The sequence below is a fragment of the Sinocyclocheilus rhinocerous genome, unplaced genomic scaffold (genome assembly GCF_001515625.1).
Source record: "Sinocyclocheilus rhinocerous isolate Xijiao unplaced genomic scaffold, SAMN03320098_v1.1 scaffold64, whole genome shotgun sequence".
Lineage (NCBI taxonomy): Eukaryota > Metazoa > Chordata > Actinopteri > Cypriniformes > Cyprinidae > Sinocyclocheilus > Sinocyclocheilus rhinocerous.
Window position 1 is genome coordinate 7,366 of NW_015659929.1, and position 11,782 is coordinate 19,147.

The window sequence follows — 11,782 nt, forward strand, 5'->3', positions numbered from 1 at the left end:
TGTTTTTTTATTAGATTACATTTTATTTTGATGGTCCCCTTTAGTCTATTGACTATAAGCAACTTTGCAACTACATGTCAACTAACTCTCATTAGAGTATTAGTAGGCTTAGTTAAGGTTAGGGTTGGTAGAATAAGTTGATGTACTTGCAAAATTGCTTATAGTCAGTAGAATGTCTGTTGGGGAACCATCAAAAAAAGTTTTAACAGATATTTAGATATAAGATATTTAGCAGACAGTCTACTAATACTCTAATCACTGCTAGTTGACGTAGTCGCAGAGTTACTTATCAACAGTTGTCTAAAGGGTACCATCAAAATAATCAAATTGATATTACAATAAAAATAGTTCAAAGCAAATGTGTACACATTCATCTGATCTGATATCTGATCTTATGACTGTTTGAGAAAAATTATTATTATTATTATTATTATTCAGTTCTAGGACCCTGTTCTTTTGTAACAGCGCCACCTACCGAATTGCATAATATAGCGGAGGCTGCAGTTGTTAAAGATATTGAATCTCAGGAAAAAAAAATTTATTTCAATTGTGATTTTTTAGAATTAAATTAGAAACATTTGCTTTAACATGTTTAACTCTGTAATATATATTTCTGATTTAACATTTATGCACTGTTGGGGTTGTAGAGAGAGAGAGAACCAAACAGAATAATCATGTTACTGACATCTAACTCCAAATTTAAGTATATAAGAGCAAAACCCACCAACTGAATGTTCTCTCTTCTTTCCTCAATTGTTTGTCAATCCGGTAACACTTTCTATGAAGCCTGTATTTATAATACATTATAAGGGTTTTCTTAAGGCATTATAATTAATGCATAAAGCATTATAAAAAAGCTTAATAATATGTTGTATCATCTCATAAATAATCATAACATTTATAATACATTATAATACTTACGCATTTGTGGTTATAACTTTTAAGAGTATGATTACGTATAACACACAATGAATACCATAATAAATCCACTTAATTTATAATGGATTATCTTGACATTGTTTATTTAAGATCTGGACAGTATCTTACTACATCTTGTGAGTGGTTAGGAGTGGTTGAGTGTTGTTTTTTGAGTGTTTCCTGTGAGGTTAATATTAATTTTGCTGTGAGCTAGTTTAAGATCAGTTGTAATACTTTCAAATGAAAAAAATGCAATGTGTGTTTTTTTTTATTAGATTGCATTTTATTTTGATGGTCCCCTTTAGTCTATTGACTATAAGCAACTTTGCAACTACATGTCAACTAACTCTCATTAGAGTATTAGTAGGCTTAGTTAAGGTTAGGGTTGGTAGAATAAGTTGATGTACTTGCAAAGTTGCTTATAGTGAGTAGAATATCTGTTGGGGAACCATCAAAAAAAGTGTTAGCAGATATTTAGCATACAGTCTACTAATACTCTAATGACTGCTAGTTGACATGTAGTTGCAGAGTTACCGTCAAACTAATCAAATTGATATTACAATAAAAATAGTTCAAAGCAAATGTGTACACATTCATCTGATCTGATATCAGATCTTATGGCTGTTTGAGAAAAATTATTATTATTATTATTTATAAGTGGTCTTTGTTTGCTTTAAGTACAGTGAAGTTACTTCACTGTACTTCACTTTAAGTGAAGTTACTTCACTTAAAGCAGACAAAGAGCACTTATAAATAATAAGACCACGTTAAAGCATTTTGGAATGTTTTCATGAAGACTTTGTATTTGTTATTTTACATTAAAAACTCTTAATAAGATGTACTAAGTTATTGTGCAGATCTTAAACAATGGCAAGATATGAGACCTATAATACATCATAACTATGAGAAATATAATCCATTGTAACTTAAGTGGATGCAATGTGTTCATTGTGTGTTATAAATCATCATACACTTAACCACAAATAAGTATTATAATACATTAAAACTTTTCTTATGATTATATATAAGATGATGCAACATATTATAAGGTTTCTTGTAATGCATTATTCATTCCTTATAATGCTTTAAGAATACCCTTATAATTTATTATAAATACAGGCTTCATAGAAAGTGTTACCGTCAATCCTTCTATTAAAAGGGCACCTCAGTCGTGGTATTGAAGGTGGAAGAGAGCGCTGTACATTCACTCCCCCCACCTACAATCCCTGCTGGTACGAGACTCGAACCTGCAACCTTGGGTTACGAGTCCGACTCTCTAACCATTAGGCCACGACTTCCCCCATATATGATGATTTATGATGATGTTAATTTAAGTATACTATTATAGCACTACTGAACTGCAAGCCATTATACATGGGTCCATACACGAGTAGCACCAGCATGCAGTTTATACAGCAGATTTTGTAAGTGCAGGAGCAGGACACACACAAACACATTACATGGTCAGGCATACCTCTGGAAAAAGAGCACCACTGATGAACTGCACTTCATTTGTGAAGCTCAGTTGTGTTGGTGTCCTATGCAGCACTTCTCTCAGACAGGCAAACAGGACAGTTGTTCCTCACTGTCAAGGTAGACAGGCATCCAGGAAGAGGTTAGCTTATGAGACCACTTGGAGGGCTTCCTGTTGAGTACACCCTATGTGCAAACCATGGTGCAAAAAACAGTTATTTTGAGGAAATTGATACATTTAAGATGAAGATACAATAATTTGCAGCATTGTTAAAAGATATTGTTAATGTTATTCCTAATTAAGGCCCTTGGTGAACCTGGAGTTTGTTTGTAATGATGATTAAATGAGAACATTGTTAAAGTACCACCAAATGCTCCTCAGATCCCTCCCTGTAACTTTACAATGAAGTCCAGCAGTCTCTTTACCTCTGCAGTGTGGTCATCGACAGCCTGAATGTGGATTTCCTCTGAGATAGCACTCTGTACACTGTCTGAAGAGTTCCTTGAAGCAAGTTTCTGGCCTCATCAGTCCAGAAGGCAAACCGCTGACCTTGCCTTTCAAACATCAACAACATTAATCTAAAGTACTGCCCAAACGACAGGCTAATAACACATTATTGTGGTGCAACCAAGCAGTGAGCCCAGTTTAATTATGAAAGATGATTTATATTTAACTAATATGGTAAAACAATGAGTATCAAACAAGTTTTCACACTAATACAGTAAGCTACAGGTAAATCTGACACATCTCACATCAACATGCTTTTATCATCTTTTTAAGTTTAATTAATGTGCTGGCTAGATTTACTTATTATAGTCATTATGTCAGCAAGGTTTAGCTTAATTAAATCATGGCTACTAATTAAGAACATCGTAATAATCAATCAAACTAGCAATCGGGAATTAATTATTATTTCTTAGCAGTTCTCACGTTGGCTACATAAACTTTTCAAAAGTTACTCACTCTGATTGCTGTCCATGTCATCCATCTTTAGTGATCCAATGCGGTAGGTGGCGCTGTTACAAAAAAACTAGGGTCCTAGAACTGCGGTCCTGAAACTGCAGCCTCCGGTTGTGCAGGAACATACTATTGGGGCCCTATCACCAAACTTGATCCGATTTCAGGCGCTGCGTAATATCATTGCGCCTGCTGCACCCATGGTACGGCAGCAAAGTTCCTTGATTTTTACGCCGGAATGAGAGTATAGTTCCTAGCCATATCGGCCTAGAAAATCGCAACTTTTCATTTTCTGTCGGTCTTCGTACACGATGTAACTACAGAAGAGTCAAGTTTTAAATAGGAAAAATATAGAAACGCTTTGGTCATTTTTGAGCGAGATGCTAACGGTCTAATCAGATTCAATGATCTATGCTAAGCTAAGCTAAAAGTGCTACCGCCAGACCCGGAGATCGGCTGAATGGATTCGAAAACGGTAAAACTCAACTGTTTAACTCCAGGGGAGGGCAGCAAAGTTCCTTGATTATTATGCTGGAATGAGAGTATAGTTCCTAGCCATATCGGCCTAGAAAATCGCAACTTTTCATTTTCTGTCGGTCTTCGTACACGATGTAACTACAGAAGAGTCAAATTTTAAATAGGAAAAATATAGAAAATCTTTGGTCATTTTTGAGTGAGATGCTAACGGTCTAATCCGATTCAATGATCTATGCTAAGCTGCAGCTAAAAGTGCTACCGCCAGACCCGGAGATCTGCTGAATGGATTCGAAAACTGTAAAACTCAACTGTTTCACTCTAGGGAAGTTGGAAAATGAGCCTATTTTCAAAAATAGTGGCGTGTTCCTTTAAAGAGAATTGTAAATGTCATGTGATCAATTACTCTTGTAGAAAACCTGACAGCAGACAAAGAAAAACATGTTGTTTAACGCTCTTAATAGCTATTTTTGATAGTTTTTTTTTTGTGATTTTTATTTAATCGGAAAATAAAACTACTTGTAATGACCATTAATGGAGAAACTTGCTTTTATAAAGATCTAGCAGCAGAAACAGCCAGCCAAACAGTGACTTCTGGATTTCAATCCAGTTTATTAGTCAAACTGGAGGCCAACCACATTGCATTGTGGAATACAGCATACTGTACACAGTACACATACTATATTGTATACTGCAGAAACAACATCTTCTGCCATTTGAACTTCTGTAACCTTAAGTTAATTCATGTTAATAGATTTTATTAAACATAACAATTGACAAATGTTTACATTTTTTATAAATTACTATACAGTAGTGGTTCAACGGATTACAAATCTCACGGTTCGGATCACATTACGGTTTTTGACCCACGGAATCCGATATAATGATACACATCACATCCGATTTCTTTCTCAGCTGTTTTCATTCACTTGAGACATAACTGACTGCATTTACCTGAATGATTGTCGAGTTGGGTATTTTGTCATAATTTTATGTGTATGTGTATGTGTCTGTTCAGAGGATTCAGAAGAGGATTCAGCTCGGTGTTTGCGCGCCGTCTGAAACGTGTGTGCGCTCTTCATGCGTGTGCGGCTGTGCGCGAAGAGAACAGCGCGCGAGCAACTAATCGAGTTCCCTTTCGCCTTTTCTCTCTGGAATTGTTTAACATTTGCTTGCTTGTGTAAATACGAACAAATGATAAACTTATACTCTATTATGGTTAACTTAGCTCAAGTATGCAAACCTCTTTGCCACATGCACCGGAATATGTATTACATTGAAAGTTTTTCAAATGAAAATGGCAACATGATCGTTTTATAAAGTATGCGTTCATATGTGCTTCATTTTCACTGAAGGAAACCGCTGCAGTGTGATGAGGGGTGAACGCAGCGAAAACTTTACAGTAGATGTGGAACCGATTGCTCCCCCATGATATTTTAAAAATGTATTTATGACAAAGAACTGCGCAGATGCAGATATTATAACAATCTATCGATAAACGCACACCTTGTCCTCTGTCGCTCTGCGCCGCTGCGGTCTGCGGATTGAAAAAGAACGAGCTGAAAGACGGGGAGGAGCCGATCGAAGTCTGCCGCTATGTTTTCATATGAAATTTAAAGGGGACTAAGGCGAGTTTATGGAGCTAAATCTTAGGGGGGCTGAGTAGTCATTTTATAGCCCCCCTAAAAATGGCCTAGCGACGCCCATGTTACTATATATTTACTATAAGATATCAGATTCAGAACACTAAGGCCAATTGAGGACCTGTATAATAATTTGCATAATTTTATGTAGGTTTTCATGAAAGGATCAGTTGTTGAATTAAATTGAAATTTAAAAAAAAAACATGTACTAATGGTACTATTGTTGTCTTCAAATGTTGAACAAGTGCCCAGCTTTAGACAAGACACTAAATAAGAAGCACCACTCCCAGAAATAGATGAACATGAGACACATGTAAATGTAAACCGTCAGAGACCCACTGTAGCCCATCATCACATATAGCCTGTAAGAGTTTCTTTCTAGGCATGTGTTTCAGGCATTCAGAAAGTATTCAGCTCCCTTGGATTATTTCTCTTTTTCACTGCTGTGTTGCGAAGTCCAATTCAAATATTTAAATGGGATCTTTCAGCCAAAACAACAACAGCAGATCAGCCCTGCATTTAAGAAGACAACAGATCTGCTAAAATTAGATTTTTAAAAAAGGCAGAAGCCAGACACTACAAAAAAAACAGGATGACCTGATTTTTGTAGTGTCTGGCTTCTGCCTTTTTTATTTTAAAAAAAATCGAATCTACTGAATTTTGGACCAAACCAAATCCAACATCATCCCTACTGTTAAGCATTGTGATTACTGTTCATCAGGTGCAACAAATTCAAAAGGACTATAAACAAAATACAAAATATTGATTAAAGGGGTCATATGATGCGATTTCAATTTTTCCTTTCTCTTTGGAATGAAAAAGAGTGTATTCTACTCTAAAGAAATTCATGTTCTTGAGCATCTCATGTTACTTGTTATTTGAAAGTGGAAAAATCAATTAGAAGTGGGGCACTGAAGACAATTATGAAGATCAATAATAATGACAAATGGAAATTTATGATGATCCACAGAGGGGGGAAAAAACAAGAAATCTGACATTTTCTAACATAATACCATTATTTATTATGATAAAGTAAGAATTTTAACCTTGTAGCTACTGTAACAGTAGAATAAAAACAAAAGCTCAGTGCAAAATTCAACAAATTTACATTGTTAAACTGTTAAATACTGTACTTGTATGCAAATATTTGGTCATAGACAAAATGGTTCACAATCACTGCTGTAAAAATCACATGCAGAAAAACATTAAACCGTCTCTAAAACAGAGGCCATTTCCTTGAACTGCCTGTAGAAGTTCTGAGGGACAAAATAACAGAAAGAGAACGATTAATTGCAGCAGTTCAGACAGTTGAATGAAATTAGGAAACTGCATTCTTCCATACCTGAAACTGCTGAACTGTCATCTCAAAGGATTTATATGACATCTCTCCTGATGTGTCAGCAATTTTCATCAGAACACAGATGAATGGGGAGTTAAGGGATCGGCAGGTATCTGAGCTCACTGCCATTCCAAGCTTCCACTGGATATCTACAAGCTAAGAGTGAAGAAGCTTTGATATCAACAACCTGCCAGAGAACAGTGGTTGAGCGATGTTTACACTGTAAGCAAGAATCATGTGACACACCTGTCCAATACTAGCCATTGTCAGGACCTCCTGATGTGCATGTAGAAGAGCACCATGTTCAGTCCAAAGCTGGTGCACCAACTGTAGAGTTGATTTGGACCATTTACTGCTGCATTCAGTCAATTTACTGACCAAGACATCCGCACTGAGATTGCTCTTTGCAGCTAACCTGAATAAATAAAAAATTTTCATAAAATCAAATGCAAAAGACACATATCAAACAAGACAAACTGACAGGCTCCATGAGTATGAGATGTGTATGCAAAGGGGATTTGAAAAAAGCCTTTTTAATTCCCAAACATATACATAAACGACAGTCTGTACTTAGAAAGATAATACTGTACCTAAAATAGTATGTCGTCAGTTTTATAATATCTTGAACAGCTTTCTGATCAAGGTTTATCCCAACTCTTTGAAATTTCTGTTAGGGAAATGAAAGCATTGCAAAGACATAAAAAAGCAGGTACATGCATGCTTAATTTATAGTATATTAACAGGGATGTATATTTGTGAACTTACATCACCGGTTTCAATCAAATCGACTGCTCTGTTCTGATCCTGAAGATGAACCAGGATTGACTGAAGCTGGAAAATGAAAAGACGAGTGTCAGAACAGTCAATACAACACTTACAAATAGTACATTCCCTAAATAACTACTATGATAATATGTCAATATGATCTGTGACGTGTTGCATTTTTTAAGCACAAACTTGTAATGATTTTCTTCCCATTGTACATGGCCAGACCATGTAATTACACATCTTACCGTTTCTGCAAACAAGTCTATGGGGAGTTTTTCGATTTTTTCGACCACACCATCCACACCTGCAATAAAAAAAATTAAAAAATGTCACCGCTTATCAGAATTACATTATTTATTAATGCTAGGTCATATCGATGTACTATGTTCTGTGCAGAAAAGCACCCAGTATTATACTGCATATGATTTCTATTAAAAAAAATACATATTAACATATCTTTATAAGGTTAATTTTGACTTTCACAGAACGGGACTTAACACACGTTGCTGATTTGTCGTGATGTTACGTTCAACACGGAAGCTCCGAAGCTTGTATAAAAAAACAACAACACATTTCACATTGAAGCACTGTATCGGAACTTGATCCGTTTTGAGAAAAGCACGTGATCTATGACGTCCGAAATTTCATTCGCCTGAAAAACACGTGACTGCTTCAGTATCTGGTTCAAACGAAGCGATTCTCAGTGCTGTTTCCTTTACATTGTTACATTTTAATGTGTTAGCATTGTTTATTTTTCTTCTTTTTTTTATCGAAATGTATATATTGAGCTCAAAATAAACGTTGGCCATGAAATAACAGTCTAAGGACTGAGGCAGAGTTCAAATAAACAGAACATAGATTTAATTTATGAATTTATGTTGTTGTTGTTTTTTTTACTTATTTTAGTGCCAGTACACCGACACAAATGAATGACTTTGACAATAAATATTATTTATATAAAATATAATAAAACAAAGAATCAGTTGTAGAACCAGATGTGAAACCACTGGCTGTAATGGAACATAACACTTTGGAAGTTGTTAGTAATTTTTATGACCACTAGATGGCCGCAGAATAAACCGCTTTGAGTAATAAACCTTTTTCCGATACAATTGTGTTGAAAGCTTCGCTGGTTCAGAACGCTTCACTTCGCCATCACTACTGCTTTGCTCTTTACATTTGCAAGAAAATAGTAACAAATTCTACTCACCAGTTGACAGATCCAATCCTAACATCTTCGACAACTATCGCAAAATTTACTATAAGACTGCTGCATTCACCATATGTTAAAAGCGAGTCTTTAAATGCGAGACTGTTTTGAAAGCATCGATCAATTAGTTTAGTCCAGTACGGTTTGTAATATCTACTTCTGTTAAAGCAGTTCCAGACCGGAAGTGATTGATCTCATTCAGATTTCCTTTCAAAATAATAGTACGACAGTCGGTTGGTGTTATGAAGAAATAATTCAGCAAAATGAAAAGAAATATCTGAACAAAACAAGTGTACAAAAACGGTTATCCAAGGTGCATCTTGGATATCCAAAGTAAATTCTCAATTAATCCATACATATTTTTAATTCATGTGAATGTCAATGAAAAAGAATGAACCTATGTCCGGGATAATAAAAAGGATAAATCTAGTTTAAAGTGCAAGTATCCAGTCCCCATCTTATCTAATGTAATCTCACAAAATGCCATTGAGTAAAGTCTACTTTCTTTGTTTGACATCATCTCATGAGTTAAACTTAATCTTTTTTTAAAAAATCAAAAAGTCTCAAAAAGCAATTTTTAAAAATCCTATATTTATTAGTCATAAATATCAAGAGTTACTTCATTTGACATGATATGTGCTTTTTCATTAAAAAATGACAAAATGTCCTTTTAAAAAAATAACTGAAAGACTAATATATAGCTAAACGGATAATACATGAAATAAATGAAAATATAATTATTATGTTATAAATATATTGTGGATATTGTCAAATTATTAATATTAATTAAATGAATGTAATGTTTGAGCTCTTAGTTTGAAAATACTGTCTGTCAGTCCAAAGACTATGGCCAGTCCTCCCGGATGTCGGAGTCACGTCTCTAGAAGTTTTGTATCGTCGCGGGGTTGTTCATATCAAGGATGGCTGTGCAAACGGAGAGAGGAATCCCGCTCAGTGCGGTATGAATATTTAATACATTTCTTTGTCCGACATGTGTAATTAGCGCGTGGTAGTAAACACCGTGCTAATAGAAATGTAATGACTCATCCAGGTGGATGCTGCACACTGGTGGTGGTTGAGGAGAGACCCCCCACATGATTGTAAAGTGCTTTGGGTGTACATCAATACACAATAAAGCGCTATATAAATGCATCATTCATTCATTCATTTATGTAATGGTACTAGTTATATTGAAAAGTTTACACGTTAATAACTTCTTACACTGTTAGCATGTCATTGACAGGCTGACGAACTATATGTCATCTTAAATAAACTATGTGTTTTCACCTTAACAATGAACAACATAACGTTATATTTTCACAGTGCATTGAAAACGGTATATGATAGTTTAATGTCAGGATCATGCATTTGTTTTGCTGTGACGTATGTGTTCGTCGTCCTATCAGAAAAGCTCAAAATCTGATATTATTTTCAGTTTCGTTTCTCTGCCAAAGTGAAATGCCTAATCCAGCATAAATCCAGTTATGCATTCGTTCCAATTTAAAGACGCGACGCTCGCGTGTCTTTAAACTTTTTACGTTAATAGTCCATCAGCCCCTTTAGTGTGGTCTGTAGCTCTCACCCTTAAAAATAGCTGAGAAACAGCGGCTCCATAATTAAATTAAATGATAAACTAACATTTTTCAAACTTTGTATTTTCATAGTCCAGTACATTATCTGTCAGACCCTGGTGCCAGTTATAACTCTTTAAATAGACCATTTTAAAGGACTTTGTGTCCTAGGTGATTTTCAAATTAGATATTACTTTGATGCAGAGTTTAACTGTGCCATTTTATATTATGGATACATGACTTTGATATATTATACAAAAGAGAAGAAGCTATTCTTCAAACTTTCTGTTAAGTCCAGCATTCTGTGTAAATTCTTTACGTTCTGCGTAAAAATCTTCTTTATGTTGTGAAAAAACACCCTTGAAAATCACCTTTCACTTTGTCAAAAGCCTGACCCACCTTGGAAATCTGGTATTAGAAATGATAGTAAAAAAAGTAGAGATACTGATGATATGTACCTTATCAACACAATAACTTCTAAACTCATGGCAGGCCTCTCATAGAAGGTTTAATGCATCATCAGTAAAAATGTTCTTAATAAAAAAATGTAAGTTTTTACTTCTGTCTATTTATTGTTCAACAGTTTTGAACAAGACTCATTAAAATCTTATGATTTATGAAGTGTTTTAAGGAAAGATCATGATTTAAAAAAAATACCCTCTTAATGAAATAAAACCTAGGTTCTTTTAAAACTCCAAACTAAAGAATTTTAAATCAAGCCAAAATGGAGGACAAACAAATAATGTTTAAACCCACAAATTGATAATATGAAGAAAAAATTATGTCAGATGACCAGATCCACTGCTTTATAAAACAGTGCATAGTTTCATAAAATATATTTTTAGTGTTTTACTTATAAAGTTTCCTGTGTCTTTGATCATTTTATAGCTTAATCCAAAGTTCCTTCACACCAACTCCACCAGCCACACCTGGCCCTTCAGTGCTATTGCAGAGCTGATAGGTGAGCGAAACTATCGATATCTTCTGATATTGCTCATTGTGATAATATGTGTTTAGCAGTTTGGAACAATGGATGTGTGCCCTCAAGGGTTAGATTACTATGAACTTGTAACCTAGTTTCCCCACGTAAACATATCCCTGCCTATATTGGCAATGCTTGATGACATTTTGTACTGTGTGTAATGAATTATGAGAGTAATTTTATTGCATCTGATGTATTGCTTAAAGGGGTCATATGATGTTGCTAAAAAGAACATTATTTTGTGTATTTGGTGTAATGAAATGTGTTTATGTGGTTTAAGGTTCAAAAAACACATTATTTTCCACATACTGTACATTATTGTTTCTCCTCTATGCCCCGCCTTTCTGAAACGCGTCAATTTTTACAAAGCTCATCGGTCTGAAAAAGCGAGGTGAGCTGTGATTGGCCAGCTATCCAATGCGTTGTGATTGGCCGAATGCCTCAAG

The 11,782-nt window shown here is 35.0% G+C and overlaps 2 protein-coding genes across 6 annotated transcripts in view; one reads left to right on the forward strand and one right to left on the reverse strand.

Moving 5' to 3' along the window:
- LOC107724492 (MORC family CW-type zinc finger protein 3-like) overlaps positions 1-11,782 on the forward strand; it is a 33,116-nt gene that overhangs the window by 3,063 nt on the left and 18,271 nt on the right. For 3 of the 5 annotated variants that reach the window (XM_016533457.1, XM_016533458.1, XM_016533459.1), the window contains exon 2: positions 11,243-11,315. In XM_016533457.1, coding sequence (XP_016388943.1) covers positions 11,243-11,315 — 73 coding nt within the window. Of the gene's footprint in view, positions 1-9,620; positions 9,743-11,242; positions 11,316-11,782 lie in introns of those variants that run through there. The other 2 variants (XM_016533460.1, XM_016533461.1) reach the window with 1 other exon arrangement.
- On the reverse strand, positions 6,330-8,974 carry LOC107724493 (COMM domain-containing protein 6-like). The gene is made up of 7 exons (XM_016533462.1): positions 8,784-8,974; positions 7,819-7,877; positions 7,571-7,636; positions 7,396-7,472; positions 7,052-7,220; positions 6,809-6,961; positions 6,330-6,722 (listed from the first exon to the last, which is right to left on the reverse strand). Exons 1-7 carry the CDS (start codon positions 8,806-8,808, stop codon positions 6,672-6,674), a joined length of 600 nt encoding a protein of 199 aa, XP_016388948.1. The 5' UTR covers positions 8,809-8,974; the 3' UTR covers positions 6,330-6,671.

Bases quoted from the DNA above. Each gene is read 5' to 3' on its own strand.
- LOC107724493 (XM_016533462.1), bottom strand. From the start codon at position 8,808: ATGTTAGGATTGGATCTGTCAACTG. The intron at 7,221-7,395 runs GTACAGTATTAT...TTATTTATTCAG, and splicing joins CTGACGACATACTATTTTAG to GTTAGCTGCAAAGAGCAATC. The intron at 6,723-6,808 runs GTATGGAAGAAT...TTTGTCCCTCAG, and splicing joins TGACAGTTCAGCAGTTTCAG to AACTTCTACAGGCAGTTCAA.